Genomic DNA, 17,143 nt, shown 5'->3' with positions numbered 1-17,143 from the left:
AAAGCTTCCCTAGAAAAACAATCCGATTAATCCCTTTCCTGCTTAGGTTAAAGTCAGGGCCTCAAGACTTCTTATGGGAATACTTGATCTTGATATTCTTTTCTCCCCAGAAACCAAGCTCTGTCCGCATTGATCAACTGGATCGTGAGCAATTCAACCCCGATGTCATTACTTTTCCAATTATCGTCCACTTTGGGATACGCCCTGCACAGTTGAGTTATGCAGGAGACCCACAGTAAGAAACTTCTCAGTGTTTGTCTTGGCCAATTTCACCTTCTACTAACAACTGAATTAGCAGAGGAGGCCTTTAGTGGACATCTTCCTTTTAAAAATTAAGACTTGAAGCAAACCATGTTTCCAAATTTGCAAATTAGGTTCTGGTCGTGAAGAATGAGTTTCTTTACATATTTGACTGCAATAAATTACTCAGTCGATTACCCCCGACAGTCTTGTCACCAGGAGTCCTGCATGGATTTCAACTCCAGGGAGCTCCTCCTTTATTTGTCATTACGGCATTTCCTCGTTTTCGTTTGCTTATTTTGTTTTGTTTTTAGTTTGCTCAGTGCCTTTATGGGAAGTAGCGCTATATTGGTTCCTATCGTGGGGGTATTCATAATATCCCATACAGAGTCAAGGGTTGTGTGGGATGTAGGAGCTCTATATTCCCACTCTTAGAATTCATATTGCTTTGCAGATGTGGGCTTTTCCAACTGGCACATTAATATTTTTCTGGGAGAAGATGAGGATATGTGGGAATGGAGATAGATAGGACCATTATATTTTTCAGGTGTGTTTGGATTTCCTACCTTTTAGACAAATAAACAATTTCCTGACTTAATTTTAAAAAGATGGATTCATACTGGGAGAGAAGGGCATGGGAGATTTTCAGTTCGTAACTGCAGTTCTGGCTGACATATATTAGAAGAGGCTAAAGGGTTTTGTTCTTTTTCTTCCCTCTTTGGATAAAAGTATGAAGCAGTGAAGCAGGCACTGTGTAAGTACTTCTTTCTTTCCTCCATTCTCTGAGAACGCTTGAGAAAGACGCGAGGCCAGGAAAGGAGCAGTTTGGACATGGCAGGAAGCCTTTGGCAAACCCCTTCTTGTCAGAACAATGTTAGTAGAATGTGATTAGGCTCTCGTCAACTCTCATGGTGGCAGGACTGCACCGATGAAGGGCTATGTAGTCTCTCCATTCATTGATCACTGTGACGGTGTCTGTTACGATCCCAGCTTAGCATGTCTTGGCTGCAACAGATAGGCTAATTTTTATTATGGTGAATTCAAATTGGTACATACCCTTTCCCGCCTCCAGCCGAACAGTCAATAGACCCATGTGGCTTGGGCATCAGCGCTGATGGGTTCTCCATTCTAGTGCTCTTGAACTCACCATCCCTGTTGTAAGAAAGGGATTCTTTTTTTGTAAAAGATATATTTTAAATTTAAATATTTCACTGATAAAGAGGTAACACTGAGAAGTGAAACATGATTCCATTGTCTGAGTGGTTTTGTGTGTCTTCTGTGGAGTTGTTTCCATTTAGTCTGCTCCTCCTCTTTCTATCTAAATGAGCTGTCAGTCATGTAACCACAGGCTCCAGGTGACGCCTGGTCATCCAGTCCCTGAACTCTCAAACCATGTGTTTCTTTAGGATGAGCATTTTTTGCCCCCAAAGTATTTAAAGGAATGTATGTATGAATGAGCAGGCTTATTAGAGCAGTTGGCTTTATTTTCACTGTAGATTTGCCTTCTCTTTGTCTAAGATGACGGTCTGCCCTTTTCCTAGGTACCAAAAATTATGGAAAAGTTACGTGAAACTTCGCCACCTCCTGGCAAATAGTCCCAAAGTCAAACAAACGGACAAGCAGAAGCTGGCGCAGAGGGAGGTAGGCATTGAACCCACCCCTGGCGATTGACGGTGCACGCCGGGTTTGTTTCATTGCGCGTTACTCTGGAGTTCCGGATAGACAAGAAAGAGATTTTAAACAGATGGAGTTACTCCTCTCCCTATTCTGGTGTATCAGTTGCTTCTTAAAAACACTTTAGTATTCAAGGGAGTATTTTTTTTTTTAACTTGACAATTTCGCACATGTGTGCAGTGTTTTGATCCAGCTTACCTTTGTCCCTCCCCTCTGGCTCCTCCCAGATCCTTCTCTCCAGGTCTCCCTTGAAACTCTGCTTACCCTTTTTTTAAGCCAGTGGGTCTGGTTGGCACTGCTGGTATTTCCATGGGTGTAGGGCCATCCACTGGAGCACATTTTTACCGTTAAGGCCAGTTTCTTAGTAAGTCACTGTTTGTTGAATCACCTATCTGTCACTTGTTTTGGTATTGGTGACTGCACCAAGGATTTATGCAAAGTGAGCTGCACCCCAGCCTTTATCCATGCCTTCTGTAGATAGAAAAATCTTAAAACTTGTGAGCCATCCTTTATCTCTTATTTTATATTGTATAACATTGGATCCTAGATCTTTTTGGGTATTATGGTTATTAAAGACCATCCTCCCATAATTCTTTGCTAATTTGGATATCTCACATCCCATGTTCTTTACTAATAAATACTAGTATCGTCTATAGTCCACGATTCTATTTTAGTTTGCATGTTAAAAATAAGTACATTTAGCATTAACACAAACTTCTAGTGAAGTTTTATTCTGCTGTGGGTAGTACAAGACTTTAGAAGCTAGGAAAAGATGTGAATTATGGCTTTGTCACTTAATGTGACTTGAGACAGTCAAAATCTTTCGTAAAGGAAGGCACTAAGACTGAGGGGCTGGCCGCGTGCCCTACTGTGTACCCACAGCAAAAGTTGCTTGTGTGGACTTTTGAACTGTCATTGAAAACCCGTCTCCTGGTATGTGGCCCTGAGTAGGAACTTGATGGTGGAGGTGGTGGTAGTTACTGTTTTCTTTATGAATTCCTGGAATTTTTACTAAACTGCATACATCCAAATACACTGTTTTGTACATGAAGGATAGTGAAAAGGAAGGCAATTTTTGATTATGTTTCATGGGTGAAGTTTGAGACTGTTGTCTTTACCTTCCCCTTCTCTCTTCCAATGGAGTCTCATTTTATAGCTGGGCTGTGCTCAGATTTGTGGTCACTGTGCTCAGGGCCTTGTGAGTTCTAGCATTACTGGTGTGTGCCATTGTGCTGGCCATCTTCACTTGCCCCGCCCCTTCTAAAATGTTGCCCTGCATCAAGAGTGTAAGGGTTTTGCAGACTAGGCAACTATCAGGTTGATTGTCTTTCTTAATGAAAATGCTTAATGTAAGGCTTGATATAAATATACTTTTTACATGATGGTTTCAGATCCCAAACCATATATTGCTTCTCATTTGTAAAAGCATATTGTGTTCAGACATGCTGGGTTAGTGAGGTTTAGTTTAGAGTTTTTGCCATGTGACTAATAGGAAGGATTGTTGTGTGCCTAGAACATCTCCCATCTTGGCCTTCACCTCAAACAAAATATTCTTTTTTGCATAAGGAAGGCTTAGTGCCTGAATGTAAAAAAATATTGTATCACTGTTTTCCAGTGCTTGATGTGTGGCTCTAGTGTCGCTTCACGACCGCCAGGTTACTTACACTGAGCTCTTTTCTAGGAAGCGCTCCAGAAAATACGGCAGAAGAACACTATGCGACGAGAAGTGACTGTGGAGCTCAGTAGCCAAGGATTCTGGAAAACTGGCATTCGTTCCGATGTCTGTCAGGTGATGACACTTCTCGGAAACAGTTCTGCCCACGTATCTCTTCCCACAGGCGTTGGCAGTGAGCTTTATTTCTAACTGAGAGGTTCCTGTGGATTATACCCTGATGAGAAGCAGAGCACCAGACACAGGCTTCTTTCTAGCTGTTTAGGTTTTGTTTATTTTCTGTATCGATGCTGTGTGTGTCGTGGAGGTGCGGTAAGGACAAACATGCCTCTTTGGGTGAAGGCAAGTCTGCTTTCAGATGTGTCTCCCGCTGCAGCACTCGTGTAGACACTTAAGCAAACGTCCAGTCGTACGGATCGGATCGTCATTTTAGATTCCTCTGTTGAGAGTTCTCTGTTTAGGTCTGTACTCCATTTTATTTTTATTGGATTATTTGCTCTTTTGATGACCAATTTCTTGAGTTCTTTGTGTATTTTGGAGATCAGCCCTCTGTCTGATGTGGGGTTGGTGAAGATCCTTTCCAATTCTGTAAGCTGCCATTTTGTCTTGTTGACCATGTCCTTCGCTTTACAGAAGCTTTTCAGTTTCAGGAGGTCCCATTTATTGTTTCTCTCAGTGTCTGTGCTACTGGGCTTGCATTTAGGATATGGTCTCCTGTGTCAGTGCGTTCAAGTGTACTTCCCACTTTCTCCTCTATAAGGTTCAGTGTGGTTGGCTTTGCATTGATTGAGGTCTTTGACCCATTTGGACTTGAGTTTTGTGCACGGTGATAGATATGGATCTATTTTTATTTTTCTATCCAGTTACGCCAGCACCATTTGTTGAATATCCTTTCTTTTTTCCATTTTATAGTTTTTGCTTCTTTGTCAAAAATCAGGTGTTTGTAGGTATATTTACACCTTTCTATTGGCATCTTTATTAAAAATATTTATTTTTCTTTTTATTTCTAGTTCTGAGCCAGGTTTGAGATCACAGGGCATGGTTTCTTCAGCACTATTGGACTGTCCTGTCTTGCCTAGGAATTAAGTTTGCATAGCCTGCTCTGGTTTTGCTCATATTTATCTGTGAACACACACACACTGCTAATGTGTGACTTCTTCAGTCTTTGAACTATCTAATCTAGCTACTCTCCCTTTTCTCTCACATACTGATGCTACCATAGTTCTTAGTCTTGCACAATGTTTTTGTTCAGGGATCTTTGATTTTGTTAGTCTATTTTTTATTCTGTATATTTTATTTTTAAAATTTCATGCATATGTACAATGTTTCATGGTCATATCTATCCCCCACTCATCCTTTATCCCCACCACCAATCTCTTTCCCATCCTCCTTCCCAACTTTATGCCTCTTTTTTCTTTTTTTGTTTTTTCTAGACAGGTCCTCTGTAGCTTTGGTGCCTGGCCTGTTGTTAGCTGTTGTAGACCAGGCTGGCCTTGAACTCACAGAGATCTGCCTGCCTCTGTTTCCCGAGTGCTGGGATTAAAAGCATGCATCACCACCGCCCGGCTTCTTTTTCTTTTTTAATAGTGAATTAAGTCCAATTAGTGTGTATGTGTGTGTGACTGCTTACTAGGGTGTTAGGCTCTCACCAGTGACTTAGCTCCCCTCCCCCAACGAAACATGACCTTCCTCCAGCATCCATTAATTCCATTAGCTCCTCTTCTAGGTGTGGGGGCATCTCAGGTCGGTTAGAATTTGAAAATTATATATTGCTATTTTCTCACAATATTACATAGGGGCTTTTTCTTCCTCTTCCTCATCCTCCTCTTCTTCCTCCTCCTCCTCTTCTTCCTTTTCTTCCTCTTTCTCTTCCCCACTTCCTCTTTTTCTTCCTCCTCTCCTCCCTCTCTGTTCCTCTTCTCCCTTCCCTTTTTCTCTCTCTCACACTGTCACTCTTTCATATACACATACTTCACCACCCCCACAGACATGAACACACACATACACACACACACATACACAGTCTCACACACATATACACATACTTCACCCCCCCACAGACATGAACACACACATTCACACACACACATACACAGTCTCACACACATATACACATACTTCACCCCCCCACAGACATGAACACACACATACACATACACAGTCTCACACACATATACACATACTTTACCCCCCCCCCCCAGACACGAACACACTCACACAAGCATTTGTCTTGGATTAAGAGGAAAGTGAAGATGGCTGGTGATTGTAATTATATACTGAACTGTCTACACCAGCTCTCTTGAGCTTCCTGCAGTTTTAAGTGGCTAGAAATGGTATATTGACTGCATGCTTTGTGTTCAATTTGTCATATTTTTAAATTCTACAATTATAAAAACAAAATTTACGGAATACCAGTGGTGTATATCAGAACGGTGTATCTCTTGTGCCCTTGTTAAAAAACTGTGTGTTCATCTTTTTTATCTTCCACAGGCACAGGAGCCCTTGCACACGTAGGTGCTCGGTAGCTGCTCTGCTCAGTTGTGCTGGCAAGCGAGATGTTCTGTTGCTTAGATCCTATCTGCAGAACTAGTATTTTGTTTTAAGTGAATAGCATGAGACTGATTTCTGTAGCTTTGAGTAGCTTCATTTTCATGTGTGTTTTTAATAGTGCCAGCTTAAAATACTTCAGAGACAAATGAAAAGCATATGTCAATCATTCTGTGGGCTGTGCCCATCCTCCAGCTTCTGATGAATAAGAATGATTCCTTCATTCTCTTGAGTTCTTGGGCAACATTATTAAAGAAAAGAAAAAGAGATGTCTTTCATGAATCATCTCCCAATAAGGAATCTTTAGCCAGATGAAAAGGGTTTGAAGCAAAGATTTAAGTTCCAAGTCCTTGGGCGCCTTGACTGCCCTAAGTGGTTTCAGAAAGGCTGTCTCTGAATGTATGATCAGGAGACCTGGAGAGGCTTTGGTAGCTCATGGGCTGAGATAGCCTTAATGGATAATCATGAGGTTTAGGGCTTTGTGAACACATTAAAATTGCCTACAAAAGTTTGCATATATGGAAGTTTTTCTAGAGAAAGTTTTTTTTTTCTTAATTTGAGGCTCAGAAAGGTCTTGACCCTAAAATATACAAATGTGTCTTCATGTATTCCCTTGAAATTAGAGACAAGGAAACACAGAAAGGCTTACTTGAGGCCCAGAGCTACTCCTTATAAGATGCCCATAATCCTAGCATTTAGAAGCTTGAGGCAGGAGGATTGTGAATTCAAGGCCATTCTTTTACATAGAAAATTCAAATTAGCCTAAGCTATATAGCAAAGCCTTGGCTTTAAAAAATAAATAAGTAAGTAAGTAAATCAATAAATACAGGCTGGAGAGATGGCCCAGTGTATAAAATAGTGTACAAGCAGGAGGACCTGTGTTCAGTGTCCCAGCACCCATGTAAACCCCAGGCAATGGGGGCAGACAGACAGATTCCTGGGACTTGCGGGCCAGGTGAACTCTACCTCCTGTGAGACTTGTCTGAAAATGAGGAGAGTGAGAAGGAAAGCACCCAAAATGATCTCGGGCCTTCAAATATGTGTGTGTGCGCGCATGCACACACACACAGACACAAACCCACGTAAAAGGAGGAAGAAAACAAAAGAATTTTACACTTTTTATCCATTTAAACATCCTTTGAGGTTAGCTACATTTAATATCCTCATTTTACAGGTGAGGTGTAGTAGGAAGCCACTTGTTCATTCCTGGCTATCCAGGACACAAAATAATCGCTTAGAAACTATATTAGTTGCAATACTGCTTGGCCAATAGCTGGCTCTTATATCTTAGCTTCACCCATTTCCTTTAATCTGTTTATCACCACGTTTCTGTGGCTTACAGGGTAAAGTTCTGTCTGACGTCTGCTTCTGGCAGGGCTACATGGCTTCTCTCAGACTCTGCCTTCTTTCTCACAGAATTCAGTTTACTTGTCTAGCTCTGTTCTGCTCTGCTATAGACCAAAGCAGTTCCTTTATCCATTAACCAGTAAAAGCAACACATATACAGAAGGACTTCCTACACCCTTTCCCCTTTTCTGTCTAAATGTAAAGGAAAGTTTTAACTAACATAGCAAGATTATATACAACAAAAGTTTTCAAGCAAGAATTATTGTTACAATATTTATATCTATTTTATCTTTAATCATGAATAAGGAAAACTGTATCTATTCTTCAACTCCATCAAAGATTCCAGAAGGATACCTAAGTAAATAGGAAGTGAATTGTAGCAACTTCCAAAACTCTAGGATTGACAGAGACATCTTGCTGCCTGGACAGTCACCCAGAGTTTTTCTGTATCATTGGAGCATCCACCTTCAGCCTACACACCCATGATATCCAGCATCCTTTTCCACAAAGCAAGAAATTTCAAAGACAGTTCGCCTATATTACAGTTTGTCAATCACTTTCTTCTGTGTCCTGCAGAATGTCTGGCAGACTCTTTCATGAAGCAGGAACCGCAAAGGACCATCTCACCTTTAGGCAGCTTCAGCAGTCATTTTTCTGTGGGTGGGTCCTGAGGTTCAGTCAAACAGTTCACGCAAGAGCAGTTTCTTGCCCAAATGGCTAACAAATCCATAAGTAACCTCTTTGGTGCCCATCATCCTCTTGAAGTAGATTGGTGCTCCCAGGAGCAGATGAGTCTCATTGTCATGGAAAGTCCTAAGATCTTAACATTTTCAATGATATATTCTGAAGGTCGTTGAAAGATTTGAAGAATCCCTATTCATCTGAAATATATCTCTGTACATCTAGAAAACCTAACATGACTATAAGCTTGACTATTATAGATGACTATTAACCTGTATTTCTAAATTATACATTACATTTTTAAATGAGCTGCAAATACACAATATGTTAATCAAGAGCAGAAATATATGTGTGTGTGCATATACACACACACACACAACAAAATTGACCTTAAATTTGTACCAATAAACCAAGATCCATACCAATGCAAATTATTCATATCTCTATAAACAGGCAGAATAAAAAAGCCCCAAGTCACACAGTGTGTGAGTGATAGAGGCATTTCGGCTCCAGAGACTCAGACACTGAGTTCCCTGTACACGGTTCTCCAGGCTGCCATGTAGTCACTTTGTCAACTGCTTCAAGACTTTATGAGATGGCATTTGGGAGGAGAAAATGGTTCTTGTTTTTTGTGGAATAGACAAGATGCTTTTATAGAGTTAAGCATATTGAAATATTTCTTCCCCAGCATGCCATGATGCTGCCTGTTCTGACCCATCACATCCGATACCATCAGTGCTTGATGCACTTGGACAAGCTGATAGGATACACTTTCCAAGATCGCTGTCTGCTACAGGTGAGGCTACTCTGCCAAGTCACACAGTCAGCTTGCCGATTATAAATAAGGTGTTGGGTTCTCTTTGGAAGACCAGGGTTTTTGGAGATAGACCGAATCCTCGCTTGTTCTCCCCTCTGTGCCTTGGTTGCTTTCTGGTCCTTTCTCTCACATATTTTTGAGGCCGTCCCTCCAAAAGTGAACTGATCTACCATCTGCCCATCAACAGTCAGTACCTCTTTCGGCATTCCCTTGTTTATGACTCCTTTTTCTAAAGTCCAGATTCTACTCCTCCCCAGAAAGGGATGGCACTTTAGGGCTATTTTCAAAAGAGCTTGCAGTTCTGAAATTTGATTCTGAAGGAGCTTGGTTCCTTAAACGTGCTGTTTGGAGTATTGTGACGGTGGTGCCTCTGTGCTGGTGTTTAAACAGCTATTTTTGTTCAAACTCTAGCTGGCCATGACTCATCCGAGTCACCATTTAAACTTCGGGATGAATCCTGATCACGCCAGGAACTCTTTATCCAACTGTGGAATTCGACAGCCCAAATACGGAGACAGGAAAGTCCATCACATGCACATGCGGAAGAAAGGTTGGTGTGGATGACTGTAGATAGCACTCTCACTGTGTTTGGTCTGCGCAGCTTCCTAACACGCAAATCCAGTCCCCGTCCTTGGAACAGTTTCCTGGTGGCTCCTTAATCCCTCCCTCTCTAGTGCTTCTCACACATACTGAGTAACATTCACTCTGGGTAACACTGTCTAGTAAAGATGGATGAATATTTTAGAAAATTTCTTCTATCAAATATTTTAAATACTTGCATGTAGAAGTTAACCTTTTAAAGTCAAATTGGGATGAGAAAAATTCCTTTCTATATCTCATATGATGTCCTAAAATAGTTCTTATATTATTTATTCGTATCTTTGTGGTTTTTTTAATAGGAATTAACACCCTAATAAATATTATGTCACGCCTTGGCCAAGATGATCCAACTCCTTCAAGGTAAATTTTTAGAAAACAGCTTTATGAGAAGTAATGTACATATTCTGTAATTTTCTCACTTTGCATGTACACTTCAGATGGTATGGAGAGTATACTCATAAAATTCTTCAACTGTGGCTGTCTAATTTCAGGACATTTTCATCAGAACAAATGTCCTTGCCTACAGTGGTCCTGCCCTGCCCTAAACAACCGCCACCCACGTCTACCGCTTGTAGTTAATGCCTTTCTGAACAGTTCGTGTGAGCATCTTCATGCCCTGCTTCCTCTTCTGTGGCTTACTTCTCTTGACAAATGATTTGTCTTTAGCAAATGCTCCTTATTTTCTCTCGTTGTTAAGTAATCCCCTGAGTGTGAGTCACTCAGTAGTTGGTAGGCTTATGGACATGTGCTTTGACTTTTGTATTTACCCAAGAATGGAATTTTGAAATCATGTACTATTTTATCTTTCAAGGAACTGATTTTCCCCCCAAGTGATTGCAGTTTTATATTCATTACAGCCATGTATAAGTGTTCATATTCTTCTTACAAAAGTATTTTAATTCAAATTTTTGCTATATGTGTGGTATAGCGCACACACATGCTTGTGTGCACCAGAGGCCCGCCGAGGACACGAGGGTCTTCCTCTGCTGCTTTTTGTCTTACTGCATTAAGACGGCATCTCCAGCTGAAGCTTGCCGCTGTTGCGAAACTGACTGACCAGCAAGTTTAGACTCTCCCTGTCTCTGTCAGTACTGGAGTCAGGCGTGCACAGTTATGGCCAGCTTTTTCATGAGTGCTGGGAGTTTAAACCAGGTCCTAGAGCTTTCACAGCAAGTTACCTTTCCACTGAGCCCTAGCCCTAGCCCCGTTCCTGTGTTTTTATGTGGTTGGCCTTCCTAGGCGCTATGAAATATCTTAGCTCCCTGATGTGTCATGGTGGTCAGTATCGATTCATGTGCATATGGCCATTTGCAAGATATCTGTTCATATCTCTCTCATATCTTTATTAATTTTAGTTACTTTTTATTAATGATTTAGTATTCATCTATATTCTAAATGAGTCTCTTATAGCTACATGATTATAGATACAAAGTCCTCTTTCTAAAGATTGCCTTTTATTCTCCTGATGTCCTTGGAGACAAAGAAATCTTAATGAAGTCCAATTTATCCTTTATTGTTTTGATTGTGATTTTGGGGTTATGCCTAGAAAACCATTCCCAGGTGTAAAATAACAAAGATATGCTCACTTCTTTAATGGTCTTTGTAGTTTTATCTCATTTGTGTTGGTTTTAAAATCCACTTTGAGTTGAGTTTGGTTGTGGTTTGATGTAGGGGCCATTCCATTGTTTTTTTGTTTGGTTTGTTTTTTGTTTTTTCTGGTTTTTGTTTGTTTATTTTTTTTGTATCAAGTTATTCAACACCATTTGCTGAAGAGACTCTGACACCCTGATGAAGATATGCAGGCTTGTTTTGGGACTTGCTTCTCACTCTGAGGATCTGGGTCAGCCCTTGTGCCAGCACCACACTGTCAGAGGAAGTTTTGAGTAATTGGTCTATAGTTTTTCTTCCCTATGATATTTTTTATTTGGTTTTTTATGGTAATATTGGCCACTGGTTGAGTTTTCTTATTTCTTGATTTCACAAATATCTTTATTAATGTTTTCATTTTTGTTTGGGTTTGAGTTTCTGAAGAATCTGGGGAGGAAGTGGTCAGGATTTATATGAACTCCACATCATGTTATGGCTTAAATGTGAAATGTCCCCCATAGGTCCGTGTGTTTGAACACTTGGTCCCCAGTGATACTGTTTAGAACATTGTGCAGCCTGTAAGAAGTGGGACTTACCTGGAGCAAATGGGTGCTATGAGTAGGCCTTGGGGTTTCATAGCCCGCTTCCCATCCTTCAGTGCTTCCTGGTAGCAGACACACGGTGACCAGCCACGCCTAGCCTCTGATGGTGTGCTGTCTACACCATGACATCCTGCGTCTGCTCACAATACGCCGTCCTTGGCTCAGGTTGCCTCTTGCCAGGTGTGTGGTGCAGACCCCTTGAAAACGGAATAGAACGGCGTCTGGCTGGCTGACACGGCACCCAGGTTTAGCAGGAGGGTTATTTTAGTGTGAAGTAGAGCAGACTGGATTTTGAAAGCCAGTTGAGGAGATTGCCTGAGGGAAGCTTCCTTTTCATAGTGGGAAGTGGAAATGTTTAATCATGTTGGCTGCCATTCCGTCTGTCTGGGTTCATGTAGAGGAGGGAGATGAGAGCTAAGGCGGTTGCTTCAGAGGCTGCTTTCCTCCACAGCCTCTTTTTCTATCTGTCTTCATGGAGCTTGATGGATTCTTTACCCGAAGTGCTTGGGACCAGAAATATTTAAGAATGGTTCAGAGTTTGAATTGTTTAAACATTTTTGGATTACTGCATTGATTTTATCACTTTGAGTAGCTCTAATCCTAAAATCTAAATGTTCCAAAATCCAAAATTTTTAAAAGCACTGATATGATTGGTTAAAAAGCTCTGTGTTCTAGTTTTGTCTCTTTTGCTGTGATCAAAATAATAATAATAATAATAATAGTCTGACCAAAAGCAGTTTGGGGGAGGAAAGGGTTTGTTTCAGCTTACAAGTTACAGTCCTTCATTGAAGGGAATCGGGGTAGGAATCTAGCAGGAACTTGAAGTAGGAACCATAAGAGACAATGCTTGGTTCCATTTTATCGTATTATGTCATGGAATCCAGATGGCAGTTTTATACATTTTATTCCATTTTTGTTTATGGGGCAGGGCACACATACTGTGGTGTGTGTGTGTGTGTGTGTGTGTAGGTTAGAGAAGATCTTAACAAGGAGTGGGCGCTTTCCTTCCACCGTGGGGATCCAGGGATCCAGCTCAGACCGTGAAGCTTGGCAGCCAGTGCCCTTACTTACTGAGCATCCCACTGGCCTGAGATAACCAGATGTTTGTTGTTTTAATTTGTTATGGGTGTTTTGCCTGAATGTGTGTCTCTGCACCATGTGCGTGGCTGATCACTGTGGAGGCCAGAAGAGAGTGTCAGGTCTCCTGACATCAGAGTTACAGACAGTTGTGAACCATCATGAGGGTGCTGTAATCGAACACGGGTCCTCTGGAAGAGCATCCAGTGCTCTTAGCCACTAAGTCATCTCTCCAGCCCCTCATGACCAGTAATAATAAGAGGACTCCTACACAGTTCCCTAACAAAGCCCATCACAGGTGAAAATATGGCATATCCTCCACCACAGTTGTTGGTATGTAAATTACATCTTTTGATGGCACTCATTGGTCAGATCTCAAGAGGACTTTGTTGTTATTGCCCCCCCCTCCCCTTTCTCCTCTTCTATTAAAGGAGATGGATTCTGTGGGGTATATCTGTCTCTAGGGCATCCCTAGCATTCATAACTCTGGATTCCATTCCCAGAGTGTGTAGGACGGTGAGTGTGTGTGATTGTTAACAAGAATGGGGGGTGGGAGGGCAGATTTTAACCATGGTAAAAAGAATGATGTCAGAATTACCTATGACATGACCTCAGAATTATGTCGTTTCTGAATTGACTCTTTTGAAGCTTCAGAGCAGACAGCAGTTAAGATCCAAAACTGAGGTAGCAAACATAGTTAGATATGACTGACTGCAGCCGCAACATGGAGGAAGCTGGCAGAAGGCTATCGTGTTCTTTTACTTTTGCTGTGTCGCTGTGGTGTTTGTAGATGTAGCGTTGACCTCGTGTGTCTGATCTGAAAGACCCTCCTGGCCTCAGCCGCAGGCTCTGCTGCGTGGCTGCTGCTAGTGTCTGCAGCTGTGCAGCCGCAGGAGCCCTGCTTAAGGAACTTCGCACACATTTAATTCCGCAGACATTTGTCCAGAGTCTTTTAGTTGGAGGCAGTTTGTAGGTGTTTTATGAAATCCAAAATCAAGTCCCACAAAACCCCCACTCATCGGGAGGCACGGTTGCCTGGGGTAGGATGAGAATGCCAGAAACCTGAATTATGTAGGAGAGACTCCTCTAAGTGCTTGTGAAGATCAGAAGTGAAGCGTGCCAACTGCCAAGGGGCTCGGGATAGACGAGGCAGTTGTTCTGGGATTCTAGGTCAGTTTTGTGCTGTGCACTTGAATAATTGAGTTGACTTTAAACTATTTGCCCTCTCCCTTGTTGTCTCTTAGCTGCTGTTACAGATGGAATGGAGTTGTCACAGCTTCTCAGAAACAGTTGCTCACTTTGAAGCATACTTCCCAAGAGTCTACAAGTTGGTGGTTGGGTCTCAAGCAAGGGGTTAAGTAGAGATGTTTCTAATACTGATTGAGGGGAGAAGAATGGAGGCCCCTGAGCTAGAACTTTGGTCCACCAGGTTCTTGACCAAACTTCCCTTGCGGTGTTCTGAACCCTCTGCGGCCACCCTGCAGAACCATCAGGAGTGACCAGCCACATTCTGCCTGTTTTCCCTGGAGCCCCTGTCGCGTTAGACATCTCCCTACTTCTGACGTCTCAGTTTGAGATCTTAGCTGTTGTCTGCTCCAAAACTTCCACCAACTGAGCAAAGGCTGAGCTACCACCTGGCAGTGCAGTTCTCCTGACCTGGCCCTGGACTAGGTTTCCAGACACGTATGTCGTCTTCATGTGGTGAGCCATAGGCTTTCTCCTTCCTCACGTGCCAGGTGACATTTTATATTTGCTTCTCGAATATCCAGATGGCCTCGTGAAATCCTGCTGGTGTTTTTACACGACGCATGTCCTATTCTTTTGCGGATTATGGTCATGCTGCAGTGCTCATTCCTTTTATTAGACAGTGAGGATTTTGAAGGTCCATGATCCTACTTTTTCTCTCCTTTTCATTTTGTAACCTTTCACAGAGAAGACTCTTCAATAGATAAATATTAAAACAAAGAATTACTGCTCCCAGTAATTACTCTCTGTGTGGTATAGGTGTGTGTACACATGTGTGCAGATGCACATCTGTGTGGATGTGTGTGTCTAGACCCAAAGTCAGTGTCTTCTGTCACTCTCTACCCAGCCCTGTACACGGATGCATACGAGTTCAGTGGGCCCAAGATCTGATGAGGCTGCGACCTCTCCTCCCTTAAGTCCAGCTACGTACTACAGTGAGAGACTGACCTGAGTCGGGTACAAGTTTCAAGGCCCCTATAGATCTGCCTTACCAGTCACTACTTGAGACATGAAATGTGAAGGGAAAAGTTGCGTGTCCACTTCTTGAATTTGGTCCATACAAAGACAGTTTTGCTTGGAATAAATGGCACCTTAGACAGTTTGCTAGTATAGAGAGATTGTTTATTTTTTAAGGTACATTGAACTTTTTAGATGAAATTTAAGGTATACATGTGACAGATAATTCCAGGTTTATAATGGCTCTCTTAATTCAGTTCTCAAAATCAGACAGTGTACTGCTACTCAGCAGACATCTGACGCTGGATCTCTTTTTTGGTAAAGAAGAGGATGAAGGCATAAACAGTGGAGGGACAGAAGCTTGCCATTGCTGGAAGCTCTGGTACCTTAGTCTGTATCTCAGTTACTGTCCTGCTGCTGTGTCAGTCACCATGACCACGGCAGCTTAGCAAAGCCTTTGATTTGAGGCTCATGGTTCCAGAGGGCGAGTTCACAACCATTTTGGTGGGAGCATGGCAGTCGGGTGGTGCTAGAACTGTAGTTGAGAGCTTGCAGCATTGCCACGGGTAGGAAGCGGAGAGAACTCACTGAGACTGGTGTGGGCTTTTGAAACTCCAAAGCCTACCCTCAGAGATACACGTCCTCCAACAAGGCCACACCTTCTAATACTGTCCAGATCGTCCCCCAACTGGGGACCAAGTGTTCCTGTCTGTGAGTGTGGGGGTCATTCTCATTCAAAATACCACACTGTCCATTTTCTAGATAAACTGTTGGGTTAGGAACTGACCAACATAATAGTAACCAGAGTGGAATTCAGTCCCCATGTTTGGTTTGGTTTGTTGCCAGAGTTTAGTCATAATGTGGAAATAGAAAACCAAAGCCAGATATGGGCAGGTTATTTTTTTATTATTAATTTTTCTTTTTTTAATGAATGGTAAACTCGCTATTGAACAGACCTTTTTAGAACTGTTGATCATGAATTTTAACAAACTGAACAGTCCAATTTCTGGTAATTAAAATACTAGACATAGTCACTGTCTCTATGAAAGTTTAAAAGAAATTATAGTAAAAGTTATGCTGGTAAGGTGTCATTTAAAATCACACATGATTTATCAATTCCCATTCTTTAACCAGGTGTCATCTTATTTGCTGATAAAGCTGCAGTTGGGATATGGTTTATCTTTTACCCCCTAACTCCTGACAGGGCTCCCTGTTTTCACATTAGGTTGTTTTTGATGTGTAATACTTAGAATTGTTAGGGAAAAATCTCTGTCAGAGGAAATGGATTTTTTTTCATGGCTTATGAAACAGAATAGTGTAATTTTTTTTCTTTTGAAAATCTTCCTATTCCTCTCTTAATTTGCATGTGTTTGTGTAAAAAGAGAGACATCCATGGAAGCAGACAAAGAAACAGATGAAGTGTTATTCTGTAGCACAGGATGGCGTTTTGAGTGCTGGGATTACAGACTTGCACCAACATGCTTGGCTTGATTACAAAACACCATATAATCTTCCTAGTCACCCTGGGGTAATACAGTAGTAAAAACGTAAACAAAACCCAAAAAGTGTTTTTCAAGATGTATAAAATTAAGAATCAGAGAAATCTTTTATAGGACTGACTGCTTTACATATGTGTATATGTGTAATAGATGTACACATGTATTCTTTGTATGTGTGTATATGTAATAGTTGCATGTGTGTCCTCTTTATATGTGTGTATGTGTAATCGATGCATGTGTGTACTCTCTTTAAAGAATCAGTGAGATCAAGAATTCCTCAGCATAGGCATAAATTGATATATATATATATATATATATATGTATGTATGTATGTATGTATGTATGTATGTTTAGTTTTTCTCTCATTCTTTATTTTCCATTATTGGCTATTAATTCCTTAAGGAGTTTTCTTTTGGGGGGGGGACACTACTGAGAATTGAATGTAGGGTTTCAGGTTGAAGACAGGTGCTCTGTCACAGAGCTACAACCCTAACTGAATATCCTTTTCATGTAAATATAAGGCATCAATTGAGATGAGGTTTCAGGGACTTCTTTATAGATGTTGTTTTACCATAGAAACAAAGTATGATCTATATAC

The 17,143-nt window shown here is 41.4% G+C and overlaps 1 protein-coding gene across 2 annotated transcripts in view; it reads left to right on the top strand.

The window, feature by feature from the left end:
* Positions 1-17,143, top strand: part of Drosha (drosha ribonuclease III) — a 109,969-nt gene that overhangs the window by 58,175 nt on the left and 34,651 nt on the right. The window contains exons 17-22 of one of the 2 annotated variants that reach the window (XM_075975849.1): positions 111-211; positions 1,782-1,881; positions 3,596-3,703; positions 8,850-8,957; positions 9,390-9,528; positions 9,878-9,938. In XM_075975849.1, the coding sequence (XP_075831964.1) occupies positions 111-211; positions 1,782-1,881; positions 3,596-3,703; positions 8,850-8,957; positions 9,390-9,528; positions 9,878-9,938 (617 nt within the window). Of the gene's footprint in view, positions 1-110; positions 236-1,781; positions 1,882-3,595; positions 3,704-8,849; positions 8,958-9,389; positions 9,529-9,877; positions 9,939-17,143 lie in introns of both variants that reach the window. The other variant, XM_075975848.1, reaches the window with a different exon arrangement.

Source organism: Microtus pennsylvanicus, chromosome 6 (genome assembly GCF_037038515.1).
Source record: "Microtus pennsylvanicus isolate mMicPen1 chromosome 6, mMicPen1.hap1, whole genome shotgun sequence".
Lineage (NCBI taxonomy): Eukaryota > Metazoa > Chordata > Mammalia > Rodentia > Cricetidae > Microtus > Microtus pennsylvanicus.
The sequence above is the reverse complement of the archived record's forward strand: the minus strand, read 5'-3'. Positions and strand labels throughout refer to the sequence as shown.